Source organism: Amblyomma maculatum, chromosome 11 (genome assembly GCF_055883805.1).
Source record: "Amblyomma maculatum isolate TAMU_Amacu chromosome 11, ASM5588380v1, whole genome shotgun sequence".
Lineage (NCBI taxonomy): Eukaryota > Metazoa > Arthropoda > Arachnida > Ixodida > Ixodidae > Amblyomma > Amblyomma maculatum.
This window is the reverse complement of record NC_139354.1, coordinates 11,626,836-11,647,552: the sequence shown is the minus strand read 5'-3', so window position 1 is coordinate 11,647,552 and position 20,717 is coordinate 11,626,836. Positions and strand designations below refer to the sequence as shown.

The window sequence follows — 20,717 nt, the reverse complement described above, 5'->3', positions numbered from 1 at the left end:
CAACAGCCGTCGTCCGCCACCGAAGCAGTGGCGGGTGCAATGACGGCCTACAACAAAGCGACGACCGCCGTTTCGAAGCCGAGCGCTTGGTACAAGACATCCAGCCATTGTGAGCAAATACATGCAAGCGAGGAGGGATGATGCTGCATAATAAAAAAGTTGTTACGAAGAAGTGCTTGTTGATTACCGCACCGTATGCACTACTGACGTGTATACACGAAATGATCGTGATACAGCAGTGACTTGCATTGACACAGCAGCGACTTGCATTAATGGCGCCGTAATGCCGCGGCACACTCCTGAGCATTTCATTATTTCTGTTGAATTGTGGTACGATTGCACCCCGGCAGGCTGAGCGCCGGCGCGGAAGGGTAGATAGAACTGGTCGCTGAGCTGTTTGTAAGACGACGCAGGTGTGGGCAAACAATGGTAAGTCGACCGAGCGTAAATTGAGGACCGAGTAGTACGTCTTCGCTTCCCAACGATGTTTTTCGACACATAAAATGGTAACCCCTTGCAGGAAAGCACTGAGTTCCTTTCGTGCCTGGTATCGTCAACAGGTATCAAATCAACCCTGCTTTCCAATGCTGCCTGAAACCGACATGTAGGCGTTGTAATGCAAACCTTAAAAATTGTTCCTCTCTGGCAATGCTGGCACGACTTATGTTCATGAAGGCATGAATCGTAGTTCATGTCTTTGTGAACATAAGCATTTTCGAATCCGATAGCCGTAGCTATCGGATTCGAGAATGTGTATTTTAAACGGTAGCATATACAGCTCGTTCGGCCGAAAAGCCGTCGGCGTAGTAGTAATACTTATAGTAGGATTAGTGGTATAGTTGTCGGAACCGCGTTTCGGAAATAGTCGGGAGCTGCGTAAAAAAAAAAAAAAATGTATCATGGTAAATTCTGGTTTTAGTGATTGGCGGTTAACTGGTGTGGTGTGGGATAGGCAATGACGAGTTAATGAAATCGTGATTAATTGCTGAATTAAAGAAATGAAAAATAAACCATTGGAAAAAGGGGGTTCAAAGGTCCGAAAATGCTGGGAATTAAAAATCAGTGCTTGATGACGCTAATTAAGAAAGTTTAGAGCATGTAATTGATTGACATTACTAGTCAGCTCCGGTGTGTTTGCCTCCGCCGAATTTTTCTAAGCCAAGAAGGGAACTGTTCTTTTTTCCTGAACAAAAATAGGAGGTGAACTACATTGCTTCAGACATCAAACACGTACCTAGTAAAAGTTTTTTGAAATCGCAGAAACATTATTCTCACAGGTTTTTTTTTTTTTTTGGAATGCTGCCGTACCGCTACCTCGACACTAATGACGCTTAAACCTATGCACATTCAGCAACAAATCTGCAAATTGGCAAATTAAGCTGGTGGTAGCCCTCATTCACCAGCATCTCAGATACCGTGGCTTCGCATACCTGGGCCCGCTTGCACAAAACAATCTTAAGACTGTCTTAGCTAAGTCCAGACTTAACTGGAGTCTAAAGAATAGGCCACTAGCATGGCCGCTTAAGACTGGAATAAAGACTGGGCTTCAGTCCTGACTTGAATAAGTCGCTTGTATGATTACGACTCTAGTGCTGTCTTGGTTAAGACACAAGGACGTCAGGTGTCTAAGCAGAGAAATTAGGGAAATACAGGGATGCGCTGGCACTGTCCCTGCTGTAAGATGTACACATTCGGTCAATTTTGCGTTGTGTAAAATCCGTGCCATTGCTTTTTGCGGCTTAAGATTGTGTTACGAGGAAAAATGTCCCAAGTGGTTGCTGAGGCCGTTCTGGGAAGCCACTCTGGTGAACATGAACCCGAAGCGTTCGACGTTCGGAACACGAGCCGTCTTAAATAAGCTTGGTCTTTCTAAAGACACCATTTAAGTCTGGACTTAGCTCGGACTTTATCGTGCAAGCCGGCCCTGCTTTTTCCCCATCGCTTTCCTTGTTTTCTTCTAACTTTCATTTTATGCCTGGTCGTCGCATTTGATGTTGTACAGTGTGCGCATGCTCAGATAGTTTTGCACAATATATTGTTGTTGGCTGTTGGTTCAATTGAGCTGATTATGTTTAATTGTCTGTTTATTCGCGTCTTGGGACGCGTTTTTTCGGCTGTGTTTTTTTTTTTTTTTTATACTGCATGTCCCACTTCTGCCTAAGGCCTTCTTCAAGGCTAATAGTAACTATAAAGTAAATAAATAAATCTGGTGCTATCCGACATCTGTCTTCCAAAGAATGCCAGTCTTCAGGAACGATTACACCAGCTACACTAGTGTAGCAAAAAACCTTTGTAGGTTTAAACAAGTATCGAAGCTTGTATTGAGCATTTCACTTGTAATGCGAAAAGTTGGCGATGATTATGATAACGGTTTTTGATGGTTCGAGGACAGGTTTCGCCTAGGAGGGTATTTTGCTTTAAAATAACCATAATTCCCAAGCAAGTCACCCCAGATAAAACGAACACGAGGCCAGATGTATATCTTATTCGATTGTATCACTGGTGATATAGCGATATAGTTGTTCTGCAAGCATGTAGAATATGAGTGGCGCAAGTCGTGTTGAAAAAGTCATGCCAACTTTTGAATTGTTTTTTCGCAGCCCTTATGCTTTTCTTGCACTGCCTGAACGACTGATTGGCTGCTTTACTTAAGGCGAAAAAAATTCAGCAAAAGTAAACAATTTTATCGCTTTGAGCGGTTCCATTAACAGTATTTCACGTGTACTATTCACTGAGACTTGAAGCGCAGAATTGAGCATGTTCAAGTGTTCACTGAGCATCCAATTTATTAGCACCACAAGGTTTGAGTTACGTGCTATTTGTAACATTGCATGCGTGTCTGTTACGAAAAGACTCATGCTGACCCAGCGTTCGTGCAGCACGAACAAAAAGTCGCGTGAAAAACGCCCCGCCTTTGTGAAGACGAAGTCAAATGCTCTCATTAGGGCACTATTGCATGACGTTCAAGTTATTAGGGGCAAAAACCGCAGCCAGCCAGTTGGACGCGCATGAAGAAGCACGTTGCTGGATGATCTTTGCAACAAAGGGAAGTTTTACATTACACAACTTCTCTCAGCAACGCTAAATCTGTTGAATTTCGTCAGTTGCTACTTGCCGTCATGATACGAGGAGGCGATTCCACCGAAAGCGAAGCCGCCGAAAGCCGCCAGGAGTCCGTTGCCACCAGCGCGAAGGAAGTAAATGCGGGGAATGAAGGCATTGCTCCTGGAAAGCAGCCTTCTGACATGCAACAGTGCGAGTTGGAACCAGGTAAGACTACGACTGCGACTGGACCCACCGCATCAGGTGATGGATTGACATTAGGAATACTTGCGCCAGAAGCGAACACAGATTCCAGCCCTAGTGCGGTCGTACTGTCTTCGGAGTCTGAGAGTGTGGTCGTACTGTCTTCGGAGTCTGAGAGTGTGGTCGTACTGTCTTCGGAGGAGGAATTCAAGACGTCCAACAGTGTCAAGAAGCATAGCAATACCGAAAATACCAGCAGTGTCGAAAAGCCCAGCAGTTCCAAAGAGACCAGCAGTACAAAGGATCCCGGTAGTACCAAGGAGCCCAGCAGGGCCACAGAATCCAGCAGTGTAACGGAGTGCAGCTGCACCACAGGGTGCAGTTGCTCCAAAGAGTGCAGCTTTGCCACAGAGCCCAGCAGTACCACAGAGACCAGCATTACCACAGATTCCAGCATTACCACAGAATCCAGCGGTACCACAGAATCCAGCGGTACCACAGAATCCAGCAGTACCATAGAATCCAGCAGTACCATAGAGCCCAGCAGTACCCCAGAGCCCAGCAGTGCCCCAGAGCCCAGCAGTGCCCCAGGGCCCAGCAGTTCCAAAGTGCCCAGCAGTTCCAAGCTGCCCAGCAGTTCCAAGCTGCCCAGCAGCAGTTCCAAAGTGCCCAGCAGCAGTTCCAAAGTGCCCAGCAGCAGTTCCAAAGCGCCCAGCAGCAGTTCCAAAGCGCCCAGCAGCAGTTATAAGGAGCCCAGCAGTTCCAAGGAGCCCAGCTTAACGATCGAGTTGTCTTCTGACGAAGAGCCTATGAAAGAGCCCGGCAGTGTGGCAGTGTTGTATTCAAAAGAGGAGTGGATGGAGGAAGCGAACATGGCTCAGCGAAAAAGAAAACTAGATCAAGCTCAGGACATGCCCGCTAAAAAGCCCGCTAAAAATCACCGCTCACACGTAACAGTGCAACGCTCAGAGAGCGAAAAGGAGCTGCCAAAGCTAGAAGCTGCTAGCGTGCCTAGGCCACTTTGGCGCCGATATTTTCCCGATAGGCCGTGCTCTCCGTTGTCGTTCTACATTCACTTCCCTCAAAGCGACGACCGCCGTTCTGAAGCCGAGCGCTTTGTGCAAGACGTCTGGCCGTTCTAAGTCAATCAATTCATGCGAGGAGGTGTGGAGCTGCAAAGAAAAAAGTTGATAGGAAGAAGCGCGTGGTGATCACTGTAGGATGTGAACTATTGTGTGTGTGTATTAGATAATCGTGAAGAAGCAGTAATTTGCACTATTCTGAAAGCGCCTTCCTTTGATGCCTTTCCACCTGACATGCAGCGCTGAACTTGGTGCGACGTTGTAACATTCACCCTGAATGAACGGAGTGATTTGTTTGGCACTTTCGAATTATTGGGAACTTTATCGAACTGGGAAATTTCAAAACTATAAATGGCTGCTTTAGCAACCTTCGAGTTATCCATTAACGTAGACAATTTCTTGCCGCACAAGGATTCGTTTAAAGCTGCTAGAACGGTGATGGAAGAGAAAGAATTGCTTTTTCAAAGCAGCTTCGATATGCGAAGTGTGTTTTGAGCCCCGTGAGAATTTATCTTCAGTGGACCGCAGTTAACTTCACAACCAGTTTACATACAAAATTGCAATTTGCTTTTGGTCATGTGACGTCGTTGCTCTTGCCGAATTTTGTATTCGTTACGTTGCTTGACAACGGTTCGTCAAACTCATTCCCCCTCCCCCCTCTCCACTTGTGTGCATATTTAGGCAGGATGATGACTGCTTGGTGATTATACACAACCCACATTCTTTATTCATTGACGTTGCAGCTGCTGATAACCTTGCATCGTTATTCTGCAAAAAAAAAAAAAAAACTTAAAATGAAAAAGTAAACAATATCTTGGCTTATAATTTGTTTGGAAGGGCATAAAGGCTGAATGTAAAATCGCAGTTTCAGAAAGGTGCTCCGCCAATGCCTTAGCCCTCATTATACTTCTAAGATAATCAGAATCCTAAGATAATTCTACTTCTAATTCTACTTCTAAGATCATTCTAGGAATTCTAAGAGATTTCTAAAATAAGACAGTTAGAAGAAATATTAATTGCTCAATGCCGCCTTGCAAAAACGTGTCCGCACCAAATGCACACGAGCGTGAGTATGAAAGTAAAGCGTTTGCGCACGTCCGGTTTTCCAGCGGTTGTGGAGGATGTGTTGCAAAAAAAAAAAAAAGGCAATAAAAACAATAAAATGAAGATCCGAGTGATTTCGTGCGTTCACCAGATTTACACCGAAGGAAAAAAGTAAGTATAGGTACAGCTTAACTGGGTTGTTCTACAGCCCCAGCAAGGTATCAAAATTCTATCCGATGACAATTAGGAAAAAAAAAAGGAATCGGTCCGTAAAGCGTCATGCACTTCAGCTTGAACGCGGTCGCCGTCTTCAAGCGCAACTGCGCCCTTCTCGTTGCATGCTACAGAAAAGTGAAGCAAGCATGAAGGATCCTGGAGCTAAGTGGCCGGCCTGCCACAGCTTTATTGCGTAGCCGGATGGAATGGGGCCATGAAGACAATAATAGTGTTTAAACTAAGAGTGGACGACCCTGTGCCACCAAACCTCGACCCTGCTTCGTACGGTGAACTACTAATTAAGTAGTTACAGCATTTCACTTACTTGTAACAAGTGTACAAGTCGCTTTGATGAAGCAGCATGAGAGCATTACATGTATATTGCAGAAAGGGAGAGTGGTTAGAATCGTGCAGTTCAATGCTAACACTGAAAATGCAAACTCATTTTTGAAGAAATCAAGGTTTAGAAGTGGAAAAGATCAAGTTAAAAAAATGCTTGGCCCCTTAAGGTTAGAAAAGCAGGCACGATCGGCGTGTCAGTACACTGTCACTGATATACGCATGATAACGAAACAGCAAGCTCGGGAAACTGCGATTGATTTTCACGAGGTTAACACTGCGCTTTACATAAGGGTAGATGCTTGGGTTTCTTTGTTCATGAAACAAAGAAAAAGGGGATGACTGAGGCGGACAGATGCACACAGCGCATTAACCAACAAGCCAAAGCATCTGCCCTTTCGAATTTAGTGAAGACAAGCGAATACTGATACACCCAAATCAAGGCCGTCGAACGGGCCTAAGCGGTCTGAGACGTACATTGTCTGGACGTGCCATACTGACCACCACTCTACTCTTTTGTTCAATAAATTCTCAACCCATATAGTACAGTAGGTCCTCTTATGTGTTCTATGGCGCTTTGTGTATCCCTGATTCGCATTCCCTGTCTTTTCGCACTAGAATATATTTTTCTGCATGCTCATATATTTTGGTTCTTTCATAAAACTTCAGTCAGAAGAGCAGCGCTTGTCTCCTTTCTTCCTCTCCACACCATTGTTTTTATCAGGCCTCGAACATTCCTTGTAAAATTCTTTTTCGCTAGACACCTTCTTTTGTCAGTGATCGCCTGATCACCAACCTGCATTGACAGTTACTGTGAGCAAGTAGTTATAGGCGCTGCCCATGACGCTTGCCTTAAATTGCCATATCCCTTAATGGAAAGCAACCATCACCCCTTTCTGCATGACCTGCGCATGACAGCGACAACATTGCGACCTTTCACTATATAAAGGACTGTCTGCAATGCCCCTTTTCGGATCTGTCCCCGATTTCGTTACGTATGAAGATGTTTTTAATACATTACTTAACATTATAGTGATGACCTCTGTAGAACCTGACAATGTACAGCGTCATCCACTTCTAGCTATAACACGGTCATTCCGTCCAATCCGACTATGCAATAAAGCTAAATGGCAGGCCATGTGAAGCAGCACGTCCAGCTCCTTATGTGCTTACATCGCTTTGCATCGATATGCGCCTGCGTCGGACTCGATTTTGTTTTGAAAAGAGTGGCAGTGTTATAGCTAGAAGTGGATGACCCTGTACCTAATGCATTCCTGCCCCACTACTCGGAACACCTGGCCCATATTCAACTCATCTGCTCCAGTTCAAGGCATAGTGTCCTTCTATACGATTGGCGAACCCCTAATCCCGGCCTTCAAGAAAGGTGACCGCCTTATCGTTAGCAATTATCGTTCGATTTCATTAACCTCCAGTACATGTAAACTGTTGGAACACATCTTAATCAATTTCATATTAGAATTTCTCGAAATAAAAAAACAACAAGGCTTTGTTGTGCTTCCAGCATGGATTCCGAAAAGGTCTCACACTTTATTAGTGTGAGAAATAGACATGATATTCCTTGATTTCGGCGAGGCATTTGATTGCGTCTCCAAAAGCAAGCTAATAAAAAAAAACTTCAGAACATTGGCCTTCCCCTGCAGATTGTGAAATGTATTCAAGCCTGCCCTTCTAACAGAAAACACTTAGTTTGCATCAATGACTGCACGTCTGAAATTCTACCTGTTTGCTTAGGAGTTCCTGAACGAGGTGTTCTTGGTCCCGTTTACTTTTTTTTTTTTTTAATATGCATCATTCACATTGTTGTTTCAATTGACACCGAATCCATCTGTATAAGCCTATTTGCCGATGACTGTGTTCTTTTAAAATTATTCGTTGTACAGAAAACCAAATTTCTTCGCGCCACAGAACCACATTACTTCTCACCGAATAAGGGGGACCTAATGTACGCGTATTATTGCCTTATGACTAGCTAATGTTCAGGTGCGTCATTAGAAAGAAACTAGTTACGGAAGTGATAGTTAAGCGAGTGGAAATGAACCTTTCCGATTTGCTTACATACGATGTGGCGCTCACTGAAAAATTTCTTCGATCATACAGCACTGCCACAACAGATGGCGTGAGCCGCCACCCGATTATACAAAATACAGTACTTTAAGCGGCTAGATGGCGTGAGCAGCCGGCATCCGCCCATCCGATATAAGCAAGCGAAGCATAGAGGGACGGGCTTCTGGAACATTCTGGAAAGTGTGTGAGGTGGATGCGGCGCCGGCGGTGCCCTCTTGTGCAGAGTGCTCGTATGAGTCGTCGTCTTCTGCGAGTGCCGATGGCGCATCAACGTCTGCTCCTGTACGGCGTAGAGCGTCAGAAGACGAAGCGCTTGGGGCCCGATGACGCTGTCGAGTTAAACTCTTAAAGGGGAAGGTTAAGCGTCCTCTCTTTTTTTTTTTATATACCGTTTGAAGATACTCAGCCTGTTTAGCATCCGTCTGTTTGCCTTAGCTCGTCCGTTTTTTTTTTGTTTTTTTTTTTAAGTGCTTCTCGGGCTTTCTCAAGTTACTGGTCCTTGTCTAGAACCGCAAGGATTTGTGCTTCATTTGAGATTAGAACATTTAAATTTGTCTTTTCTCTTCAATAACCCAATATCCTAGCTCCGAATAAGGCTTGGCTGTATCTATAACCTCTGGAAATGCTGTGTCTACAACCTCTGGAAATGCATGAATATATTTAACGTTTTCAGCCTGTCAGTGATCTTGTTTATCAAGCCAAGTATTTCTGATATGCCACACATTCACAGTCTTTCATATCAGCTGAAAAACTTGGCCAACCGTTTAAAAAATATATTAATCTTTCTTTGTTGCTTTTGTGGTGGGGCTGTGGTGTTTTCTGGTGCATCAGATGAGAGAGCCATGAAAAAAAAAAAAAAGCTCAGCTCACGTCACGACATGCGCAACCAGAAAAGCGATTATGTCATCAAGCTCAACAGCCGCCTTGTGGAATACGTGCTCGACATTAAGGTCCCACTCTCAAGCAAGATGATATACATATGGGGCAAGCAGACAGGAAGAAATCTAAATGGGAGGCTGAATGTATACAGGCGCTATGATACAGCGCATCCAGACAACCCGGCAATGCGTATCGCAAAGTGGACTTTGGAGAACGATGACAAGAAAAAAGCATGCAAGCGAATTTTCAGTAAGACAGCAATATACCAAGGAATCGAAACACAGTTAAGAAAGTCGGAGAGATGTTCCGAGTCTTTTGGATTACGACAACGAATGCAATGGAAATACCTATGAGTAGCCCATCTGTCAAACTTCCCAAGAACGTATTCTGAAATCAAAGCAGTCATGACTGCCAAGATTCATTTCGCCCGCTTGATTGTTTGAAAACAAAACCACCCTGCGTGATATTTGACATGAGCGCCAAGTGACCTAAATATGTAACGCAAACGTTGTAGAGCCAATTTCAAGCACCTTTGCCGAGGACAAAAAAAAAGACACCGATATGGCCGAGACGATAGCATGGTCCAATAACTATATTTTTAATTTTGCATTCACTGCGACGGGGTGAGAAGCCGCAAAAAACCTCTACATATGCCAGGATGTCCGGAAACGGCAGTCCAACAAAGCGCCGCATGATGCGATAAAAATGAAGCAAGAACCCTCATCAGCCTTGCCCACGCGCCATCATTGACACAAGTGGTCGTGCGTAAAAGAAAAAAAAAAAAAACAGTGTTAAGAAATTTGTGGCTATTTCCTGTTTCAGTGTTATTTCTACATCCCGTTTGTCAGTGAACTTCCGTTCGGTACCAGGAGTGAAATTGCACGGAGAACCGTAAACTTGTCCCCGACGCTTGCAAATTAACCGCTGGCTCCGGAGCACTGCCACAGGATATCCGCTCTTCGCCGTCACACCGCAGTAAAAGATGGGAAAGGAACGAAGTGGTAAACAGCACGTGTGTGCACGCGGTCAACCTTGCGTGGTTTCCTGGACCTTGCACAAGCTGTCTGCACAGATTTGAACCAGTCGACTTCCCCCAAAATAAATTTCAGGTGGCTTTAAAAACAAAAGCGGGAGCGTGTGTAAAGCAGCTGCCTTCTCGGCCACACTGCTGCAGTATCCCATTGTCGGGCCTATACACGTCGGATTTCAAGTGTCTCAAAAGTTAGGCCAGAATCAAAGCGCACAAGGTGCCGGGATACTGGACACTGGAATACCGCAACGCAGGTATAGGATGAGTAGCCCTCACCTGTGTTCTCCTGTATGGGTCATTGTGTCGGCACGCCTGTTTAAAATAATATTTATTTCTGCAAAATATTTATTCTTATTCGCTATTTTTAATGCTTAGTGTAATTATCTGACCCCCCTCTGTTTGTTTTTTTGCCCATAGTCAGTGCAGACATTTAACAATTTAGGTTTAGTTCCGTGAGGAAAATCATAAGATTATCCAAACGATACTAGTTCGGAAGCTTTGAACGGAGGGCATGAAGTGACGAGCTCGAACATAAAACTGAAACTCAAGTGATCACGCCTCTCAAAAACACATTTATCTTTTGTCCCCTGTACTTGGAATTTTTACTCTTTGACGCTGCGAACTTCAGTTTCGTGACGAGGTTGGTTGGTTGGTTTGTGGGGTTTTAACTTCCCAAAGCGACTCAGGCTATGAGAGACGCCGTAGTGGAGGGCTCCGGAAATTTCGACCACCTGGGGTTCTTTAACGTGCGCTGACATCGCACAGCACACGGGCGCCTTGCTTTTCGCCTCCACCGAAAAGCGGCCGCCGAAGCCGGGATTCGATCCCGCATCCTCGGGAACAGTAGTCGAGCGCCGTAACCACTGCGCCACCCCGGCGGGGTGGTTTCGTGACGAATATAACATTACTGCCACATTACATTAACGTAATTTCAATTAAATGGCTGCAACAATCAAGGCTGGGGGATTAGGAGGACGCTTAAGCTGCCCCTTAAGAGCAGACATGATAGCGCGAATTCATTTGCTTCATCTAATTGTTTAGCTACGCCAGAATACGACGCTGTGACTTAGCACTTTTTAGTTTCGTAATTTTTCATTTTCCCTAAATCATTATTTATGTATTTATTTTTATTTTGTAATTTTATTTTGATACTTGTAACCAATCATTTATGATCTCAGTAATAACCATCGATCACCCCTCACACTTCATACCCATTAACGTGCACTTATCGATCAACTTTACAGGCCTCCATAGGCCTGCCACGTTCCGAACCCTTCCAACGACTCCTGATAACACCAAAGCTGAAGCTTGTGTAGTCGAAGGCTTTTCGACCAAACAAGCTGTGTACGACTTGCGTAAAATGCTTTCTTGTTTTCTTCATGCTCTAGGGATGCTGCCTGAAAGACGTGCAGAGCCAAATATGAACAACGGGACATCGAAGAACCCAAAGTACAACTCCCAGCTGTATGCCAGCAATGACGAAATGCAGCGAGAGTTGAACCTTAAGGTGCTGAACTTGCTTGAGATGGCATTCACGCCAAGACCTACTGAAGACCAGCAGTTTCTGGACATCGGTTGCGGAACAGGTGACTTCACCCGCGATTGGCTTCTTCCGAGATGTCCCCCGTGCCGAAGAATAGTGGCGGTGGATGCTTCGGAGGAAATGCTCTCCTACGCACGCCAGAACAGCATGCACTCCAACATCGAATACGATTACCTGAACGTTGGTGAGGACGTCTCCGCATTCGTGGCCAAATACGGCAAGTTCGACCGAGTCTACTCGTTCTTTTGCCTCAACTGGGTCAAGGACCTGGCGGAGGCGTTGAAGAATGTATCCACGTTGCTAGCTCCTTCCGGAGAGTGTCTTCTCGCCTTCCCTGCATGGTCACCAACGAGAATGCTTTGGAGAAAGATGGCACAGCTAGACCGCTGGAAGAAGTTCGCTAAGGTAGGCCTTTTTTTCTACTTGACTTTAGTCCTGCCTAGGACGGAAAGAGAAAGACAGGCTTCGAACAGTGTTGAGTATACTTTCTTCGTAAGTTTGTCGCTCACCTGACGGAAAGCCTGTCACAATATTTTGTTCGGCTAAACAGGCTATAATAGCATTGCTTACAGAGATGTGACAGCCAGCTACAATGTGAGAAGATTGTGTGTGTAGAAATAAGAAACAAAAAATTCGAAGGGCGATTAAGATACTGCATAATGAAATTGAAGTGCAGCTATTTAATCTTTTCTACGATATATTGAGGCAAATAATTTGAGAGTTGCTTGTATGATGTATATGCAGTCACAAAGCACGCTATTCTCACGAGACAAATATAATTTGTCAGAAGAAGAGAAAGAAGAGCCACAAGCGAGAGGCGCAGAGCTCGTGGCTCTTCTATCTCTTCTTCAGAGAAATTCTCTTCATCTCGTGACTCTCTCGTGGCTGGTGACTCTTTTCCTCGATTACACCGGCAACGGGATTCAACCGGCGAATGGGTGCATATAGTTGCGCTTTATTATTAGTTTGGTTTGGTTTGGTTTGTGGTGTTTAACGTCCCAGAGCGACTGAGGCTATGAGAGACGCCGTAGTGGAGGACTCCGGAAATTTCGACCACCTGGGGATCTTTAACGTGCTTATCTGGTCTCGCCTTCAGTGGCTAATTTCTCTGAAAAAAGTGGTAGACAATATTTTTTGCATTTGAATTGAAAATGAGAATAGAGTCGAGCAAAGTAAAGGTTTATATCTGTAATGTGTTCCACAAATTCAAGCCTTATCATCTCCGAAATTATAAAAGCTGAGCACTTTTAAAGCATATGTTTATTGGTAGTTCCGCAGGCCAAGAGGTTGAGAGTATAAAATTAAGTTACTGGTCAAGCTCGCACGAAATGAAGTCCAAATTATAGATAACGGCTGAAATCCTTTAATTGTAGGCAGAAACATCATGAAGTGAGTTGACGGGGCAGTCGGGGAAGTCAGTAATTGCCGTTGTTCCCAAGCGCATTAAGTGGGAAGCTACTAGAAGTCACGAATCTAAAATAAAAGAAAAACAAGACTCTCCCTACAAGAGTCATAAATGTGAGTCGCGAATAGGGTGCTCGCATAAACTTATACATAAAAAGGGGGGGGGGGGGGGGGACCTCACATCCACATCTCGTCTTACGTCCAGTGCGCAGTCACGGTTCTTCGGCAAACCGCGACTGCGCACTGGACCTAAGACGATATGTGGAACAGGAGGCAAATATGAGTTGAAGCTAACAAGAAGCCAATTATGTGGATTTTATACAGTGTAAAGGTTGTAATGGGGTGAAATATGCTTTGCTTACTGTCAAGGGGCGTTTGCTAAAGTCTGATTGACTGACTCTGTATAGCGGGGAATAACGTCATGCATACACATCATACGGTGATGTTAAAATGACGTTTCATGACGGAATGTGCTGCATTGCCGTAAATGCCAGAATATGGGGGCCACGTATCGGGCCATATTGAGGCGAGTGCATAAAAACATGCCGAATCTGGCGCGGAGTAGGAGCGTCTGTTGGCTCACTGCAGTTTGGTAGACAACAACTCTAGGTGGTGAAGTAAGCTGGGACATCTTGTTGTAATTGCAGAGAGCACTGAAACGACGTCATAAAGCTACTTTTCAGTTGCACAGCTATTCATAGGATTAATAATGAAGTTGCAAATTTACAGCCTCATGAGGGCGCTATCTGTCCTCTCATTACAAACGTTTCGCTCTCATAAAGAAAGCCTTCCCACGATGGGAAAAACCAAGCAAAATTACCGACAGCCTCTTTTATTTTATTAAAGTCATGTATGTGCAATTTACTGTACATGAAACATATTTGCTTGCCACATATGGGATACATTTTAAGTAGATATTTGGTCAAATATCCATGCGGGCTTACCGTTTGTTTATTTTTTGCAAAACAAAATCAAGTACTCCACAGAAAGTTTTCAGGATAGGCTCTAATCACATGAGACTGTTCATTGGCTTCTTGTTATGCTTGCTTTATTAATGCAGCCATAAAATAATCCCTCGTTATGGCTTTAGATTCTATAGTTTTGACAATAATTAGAATATATGCATTGCCTGCATTCGAATATCCTAATAAGTGAATGTGTCATCGGCGCTTACGAGGAGCAGTGCCACGTCCCTCGCCGATTCTGCGTCAAGCCACTTCGAACAGCCCGGTGCCGTTCTTGTTCTTCAGCTGTAACGCTGCTCGTGTTTCGTGAACTCATTTCCCTCTCCACCCGTAGCTGCTGCAGAATTTCCGACCGCATGTACGTCATGATAAACTGAGACCGCAACGCCCCAACAAGGTTCACTCGCTCTCAGTGCAGCTGGAAGAATCGTCGTTTTTCATACTCGGCGCCAATATATAGCAGCAGGCGACTTTTTTAACGCTTTTTTTTTTTGTCGGAATGCGCAAGCTGATTGTGTGTGTACATAACCTGACATCTCCCCGCTGCACACGTCACGCGTTCGTCATAGTTTGAACAAAATGGCGAATCGTCGAGATTAGGGCATTAGGATCGTTCTGCGCACTACGAGCAAAATGTTAAAGTCGCAAGCCAACCGTTGTTGGAAGGGGAAAAAAAAAAGCATGAATTGTTCGTGGCAATACAAAACAGTGTGCGAAGTAGTTTTCCAGCCCCTTTCTCTCTCTCTCCTTCTTCCTGCAATAGCACTCGAGTGAGTTGCCGCTGTTAACGATCTCAAAGCTCTTTGGCTACAGCTGGTTATTGCAATAAGAGGTAACTGATTACGAGTAATTGATGTCAAGAAAAGCTCATTTGTTACCCAAAACGTCACATTTTGAAAACGTAATCTAAGCTTATAGGCTTCATACAGCATATAAGCTGATTTGGGCTCTTCAGGTGAGCACGACTCAGTGCGTGTTATTGTTGGCTCTCATCTTCGTGGTTGAGAGCTGACATGGTACCGGCAGATGCAGCTGCACTGTTTTATTTCAGTAAATCTAGCTTTACAGCTTCCCACTACTGAAAAACAAAAAGTTCTATGAGGCAATAACCTCGCACAATCTCATACAAATCGCGTAGAATCTCATACGGTATCATAATTATTATAAAATATATTTCGTAATTTATGATAAGGTGCAAGATTATATGATATTGTTCTGTCATGTTCTGTCTCCTGTCTTCATCGGCTTGCCGCTTCGTAACAATATTTATATGCGATTTGTTTGAAATTGTGTGAGAAAACTGTGAGGTTAATGCTTCACAGAACCTTTCTTTCGCAGTAAACAAAATCTGCAAGACAGGAAAAGCGCAGTCAAAGTAACTTAAAAAAAAAAATTCCTCGACATTTCCGGTTTCTTTTGTTGTTGTTTTTTTCTATTTATGCGCTCTTCATCACCGCGCTGGTCTGTTGGAACATCTTTTATAACTAAAAATGTGATTTTTCTTTTATATTACTTGGGGTGTATCACGCCAGCCTGCCCAGCCATATCTCTATTGTTTACCGGCTGAGGTTAACGGTACAATCACCTATATGGTTTGAAAGATAGTAAATTGCTTCCTGCTCGACAACTGCCCTAAGGAAAAAGCCAACCAGACAAGTTGTATCGGTAACAGCAGATACGTCATCAAGTAGTTTCGAAACATAATGAATAACTAATAAAACCGCATGATAAAGGCTTGAAACATGCGCAACTCGGAGTAAAAGATTATTATTTGAGTGGCTTGTTCTCTGCTCTTTCGTGCCTTCATGACGTAGCTTTCCCCGGTTGACGGCTATGGGGAAGAGAGACAGCAGGTGCGCGTCATGCTGTGAGATGGCTCGCTATAAACAGCTGAAATGTCAGCCTTGGAACAGCCACGCGCTACTAGTAAAAAAAAAAAAAATGGCTGCATGTACAGGGTCAGTCACACTTAGCGGGAACATGGCTCGTGTCTGCGCACGTGCGGAACATCATTGCGTCCAAACAAGCAGCAAATTCACACAAGATGGCGGGCGTCACGAAGAACCATTTCGGATTCCCTGAGCTCGTGCACCTCTTTGCATTGATTAGTGAACGGGTTATATGCAATGACGCGAAGCATGTGACGGGGGTGGCAACGCGGAGCCGTGTTCACGCTAAATGTGTTGGCACCTGTACTTGCGAATGGGAACAAGTAGTGCGTCTATCATGAAACAAGCTCTTCCCATTCGTGTTGCCACCAGTTTTTCGAGGAAGCAATCATTCTGATCTGGTTTTGTACTTTTTATTTAGGTGTTCGAAGGCTTCGTCCCGAAGAGTCAAGACTTGGAAGACGACAAGGCACGAGTATCGTATCTACAGGATGCTTTGCGCGCTGCCGGCTTAGTGCCGAGCACATGTGAGCTCCTGTTCGTGCGACCGGACTTCAGCAAACCTGAAACGTATATTGGTAAGTACTTCCCTTAGATCAAATAAGAAAAAAATTCTGAATAGTAAATGAAAGCGTAGCAGGGGGCGGCAGAGAGTTAGGTGGGCGGATGAGGTTAAGAAGTTCGCAGGGGTCAAGTGGGTGCAGCTAGCACAGAACCGGGTTAATTGGAAAAATATGAGAGAGGCCTTCGCCCTGCAGTGGGTATAGTCAGGCTGATGATGATGAAGATGATGATTTTTTCCTTACCCATGAAAAAGATAAGTCGCTGCGGCTTAGCTCAGTTGAGTCCGGTTATGCAAGAGGAAGCATTGTTATGCTTGGTTATGCTTTGTTGCTAAGCCAGGTTGGAATCATACCGATAACCTAGTTTACAGAGTAGAAGATCGATTAAGGATGGTTAGACACGGTTTGTTACGATTTAACTCCTCCATGACTGTCTTCGAACGTCAAGGAAATGCAGCTGAAGCACTGGTTCCAGTGCGCGACTCCTCCATGGCTGTCTGCGAACCTCAAGGACACAACAACCAGGTCTAGACGGCACGAAGATGTCGAAGGCATTTTGAAGGGCAAGGTCCTAGAAGACGTTTCAGCTGGGCAGCGGTGGAGATGGAAGGAAAGGGTATAAGCAGGGGACTAGAAAGCTATGGCATTGTGTCAGGCAATGTTGCATACTTGTGGAGATATGTACCGGTATGGATAAAGCTTGCCAGGTGTGAGAAAAGGAAGCAGCATGTGTGCAAACTAGAAGAAGCGAAGCAGCAGCATAAGAACAAGCAATCGCCACCGGCTCCTGCGCCGCATTTGAGATCACATTCCTTGGCTCGACAAGGCCAGTAAAGCTTTCACGTTAATTTACTGTGAGGAACAGCTTTGACTGGGCCTTCTTTACATCTTAGCGTAATAGCAGAGAGTCGGTTGAACCGTTTGCCTAAGAAAAATGTAGCCGCCGCAGCCAGCACAGAGCCAGCATGCTGTTGCTCAGCCGAGAAACGTGCTCCTCTTGAGCCATTGCATTGAATGAAAAAAAAAAAAAAAAAAAAAAGAGGCGCTGGAGGCTTAAACCTACTCAAACCTGCTTATAACGCGCGGAAATTTTGTTATAGTTCCTTTTGCAAAAACGCTTCAATCTTGGGGTGCTTCTGCGTATTGTAAGCCGCGTGTTTATCCGTCAATGAGGCTTCGCGATGCTCAGGTGTTTCAGCAGCTTTTCTAGCAAAACAAGTGAGACAGTTACCGCGCCTTTCCCTTCCTATAAATCAATCAATCAATCAATCAATCAATTCTAGCATAGTTGCGTTCCCAGCACTGACTTCACACAGCGCACGCACACCTTTGCATTTCGTGTTTTGATGTAGCTGAAACCCAAAGATGTTCGTGTGCTGTGCGATGTTAGCGCACATTAGAGATTCCCAGGTGGTCGAAATTACTCCGGAGCTCTCGACACTTCCGAAATTTCCGGAGTCCTCCGCTACGGCGTCTCTCATAGCCTGAGTTGCTTTGGGACGTTAAACCCCACAAAACCAAACCAATCTCTCTTTTTTTCTTTTTGTTCACTCCCACCTTCCCTCGTTCCCATATGGCGTGGTTCGGTGTCCAACCAATACACATTTATAGCCATTTTCACTTCCAGCTTCATCCCTTCCCTTACGGCGCGGTTCAGGTGTCCACAGAGCAAGTGTGACAGATACTGCGCCTTTCCCTTCCTGTGAACCAATTATTATTATTATGCAGTGTTACTCTTGGTCTTTGTTGTTAGTGGTGCATTTTAGGCCCACCATGACAACAGCAACCGATACCAAAAGTAACAATGCGTATAAATGTGAATCAGTTTATAGGAAAGCGTTGGCAACAGTCTCCCGTAAGATAACGTCACCAAAACCGAAGCAAAGAAAAAAAAAATTCGGAAAGCATGTAAATTAGTGCTCGGATTACCAAGCCATGCATCCAGTGAAGCCTTTATGACAATGGGCATCTGCCACCTGCAAAGAATACAAAGAATCTACCCTGTTCTGCCAAGAACGCAGGCGAGAACCAAGTCAGACTGGAAGACGCCTGCTAAACATGATGGAAAGGCTCATCAACGGGTAAACTAGCCAGAACGCAGAGCTGATTACAAGGTCCGTTCGATCCCCCAAAACATGGACACCCTACACAACTGCGAAAGATGATAAGCGAAAGCCGCCACATGCAAAAAAAAAAAAAGAAAAAAAAAACGTCACCAGAAACAAACAAAAAAAAATGACCTACTCTATGTTGCCCCGCCGGGGTGGTGCAGTGGTGAGACGCCCGACCACTGTGCCGGAGTTCCCGGGTTCGAACCCGACCGCGGCGGCTGCGTTTCGATGGAGGCGAAACGAAGAGGCGTCCGTGTGCTGCGCGATGTCAGCGCACGTTAAAGATCCCCAGGTGGTCGAAATTACTCCGTAGCCCTCCACTACGGCTCCCCTTTCTCTCTATCCACTTTCTCTCCCACCTTCCTCCCGTCCCTTACGGCGAGGTTCAGGTGTCCACAGAGCAAGTGTGACAGATACTGCGCCTTTCCCTTCCTGTGAACCAATCAACAACCTACTCTATGTAGACGCGCCAGTCCCTGTATGGGAACAGCAGTCATAACCATCGCAGTTGACCACAATAGAGGAGAGGTGATAAGGTCATCACTCAAAACCAATGACTTTGTAGACTGCCTATAAACTGCCTATCAGGGTGGTATCTGAGGGCCTCATAACGCGCTACAATTTTTTAAATAATATTTTTCACTGTGATACTGCTTAGATGACGAGCTACAATTCTTCAAATACAACATGCCCCCTAAAAAATTTAAAGAAAGTAATTAACATATTTAGTTAATTCGTGAACTAATTGAAGCAGTGTGCCTTTTACCTGGTGTCCGCCGCACTACCCAGTATAGCCTCACGGCTGAAATAAATATAAATCCAGTTACCTTTGTCTTAGAATTTTCGACCTTCTAAAGAAAAGCTCTTGATACAAGGCTTTCACTTTAGAAACCTCATTAGTTAGTATTCATTGCATCATGCTTCATCACAGAGAATTCAGTGGCCTTGTTCAGCAAGTAAATATATTTCCGCCATCAATAATCTAATCTTTAGCCCTTTTCTTGACTTAGATTTGAAATTCCGAAATGTATTTTCTTCCTTTCAGACATGCAGTTGTCCTTGAATCCTGCCTTCGCTTTGGCAACACCGGAAGAGAAGGAAGCTCTCAGACTTGACGTCACCCAGGAGGTACTGAAGTGGACCAGTGAAGGAGTGTACTCCGCACGGCCGTCTCTTTATCTCGTGCACGCTAAAAAATCAAAACAATAAACTTATCGCTGTAACAAAAGATACGAGAAGGAAAAATCTAGTCAGCTAATGACGATTCCGCTCAGATAGCAGGGAGGGGAGGGGGGGGGGGGTGAGCAGAAGCACACATTTTTCAGGTCACCTGCTTCAAAACGATGGGCGTATATAAAAAAGCCCTCGGAAAAAATTTATGGCGGTTTAGCTCAACTAGGCACGGATATAAGCAGCGAGAGCTACCGTTCGGCGACATCGTCCAACACTGGTAAACCGAGCGGCATGGGGGGGGGGGGGAGGGGGGGGGGGGTACCGATAACCTTGGCTAACGCTGTAAATTGAAATCCGTTTAGAAAGACAAACCTTATACGTAGCGCAAACACTAGTTGCTTGGAGCGTTTCGCAGACCATTTGGGGAAAGCTAGCTCTAAAGTTGGATACATGTAAGCGATCACCGTTGCCACGTCACGGCGATGCCACAGTCTGTCGCACACTGAACACACAGAGCCAAACTCGTTATTTGCAATCAGATTCGAGCGTTTTCGTGGACAATGCGCTGACTGACAGCCAGATGGTGTGTGTGTTCGGTCCTCCGGTGTGCTTTCTTCGCGTCTTGAACTGAACAAGGGTAAATGGGGTATGTCAGTTCTTTTTCATACCGTGCAAACCATCTTCTTTCTTTCGTTCTACCTGGTTCTTCGCGTCTTGCGCGACGCGGCGCGACTGATACGTCGCGCCGCGTCTTGACGTCGCGCGACACGTTCTGCCCGCTCTTCAGGCGTCTTCGTGGCACGCTTAGCCCTTAGAGCTTCATCATTCCGCTGATAGGCCTCTTCATGGCAAGCAAAGGTTTATGGGTCGTCTGAAGCAGCTTCTGGAAACCGGCGAAGATCGATGCCGCGCGCAGTACGCGCGCCCACTGTAAACTTATTCACCCATAGCGCATCCGCGCAGAGGCAAAGCTGGTTGCCATGGTAACGGCGCATGCGCAGTTCTGGTTGCAGCTAACCATGTAAAATTCGGCACTGACTAGCATAGTGTAGCTCGCGCTAAAAAAACTTCCCCGGGACAAAATGCCCCGGAAAAAACGTCCTCGAGTGAAAAAGCCACTGATGTGCCGGCCGCTAGGAAACACGTCC

General features: G+C 45.2%; 1 protein-coding gene across 1 annotated transcript; it reads left to right on the top strand.

Moving 5' to 3' along the window:
* The first annotated feature begins 10,031 nt into the window (after window positions 1–10,031).
* LOC146172866 (4-vinylphenol methyltransferase 2-like) lies at window positions 10,032–19,605 on the top strand. The gene is made up of 4 exons (XM_084583297.1): window positions 10,032–10,175; window positions 11,310–11,869; window positions 16,144–16,300; window positions 19,442–19,605. The coding sequence occupies exons 2-4, from the start codon at window positions 11,312–11,314 to the stop codon at window positions 19,603–19,605; spliced, it is 879 nt and encodes a 292-aa protein (XP_084439423.1). The 5' UTR covers window positions 10,032–10,175; window positions 11,310–11,311.
* Window positions 19,606–20,717: the final 1,112 nt, after the last annotated feature.

Coding starts and splice junctions, on each gene's coding strand:
- LOC146172866 (XM_084583297.1), top strand. CDS start 11,312: ATGCTGCCTGAAAGACGTGCAGAGCCAAATATGAACAACGGGACATCG. Junction 11,870..16,143: donor GCTGGAAGAAGTTCGCTAAG/GTAGGCCTTTTT, acceptor CTTTTTATTTAG/GTGTTCGAAGGCTTCGTCCC. Junction 16,301..19,441: donor CAAACCTGAAACGTATATTG/GTAAGTACTTCC, acceptor TCTTCCTTTCAG/ACATGCAGTTGTCCTTGAAT.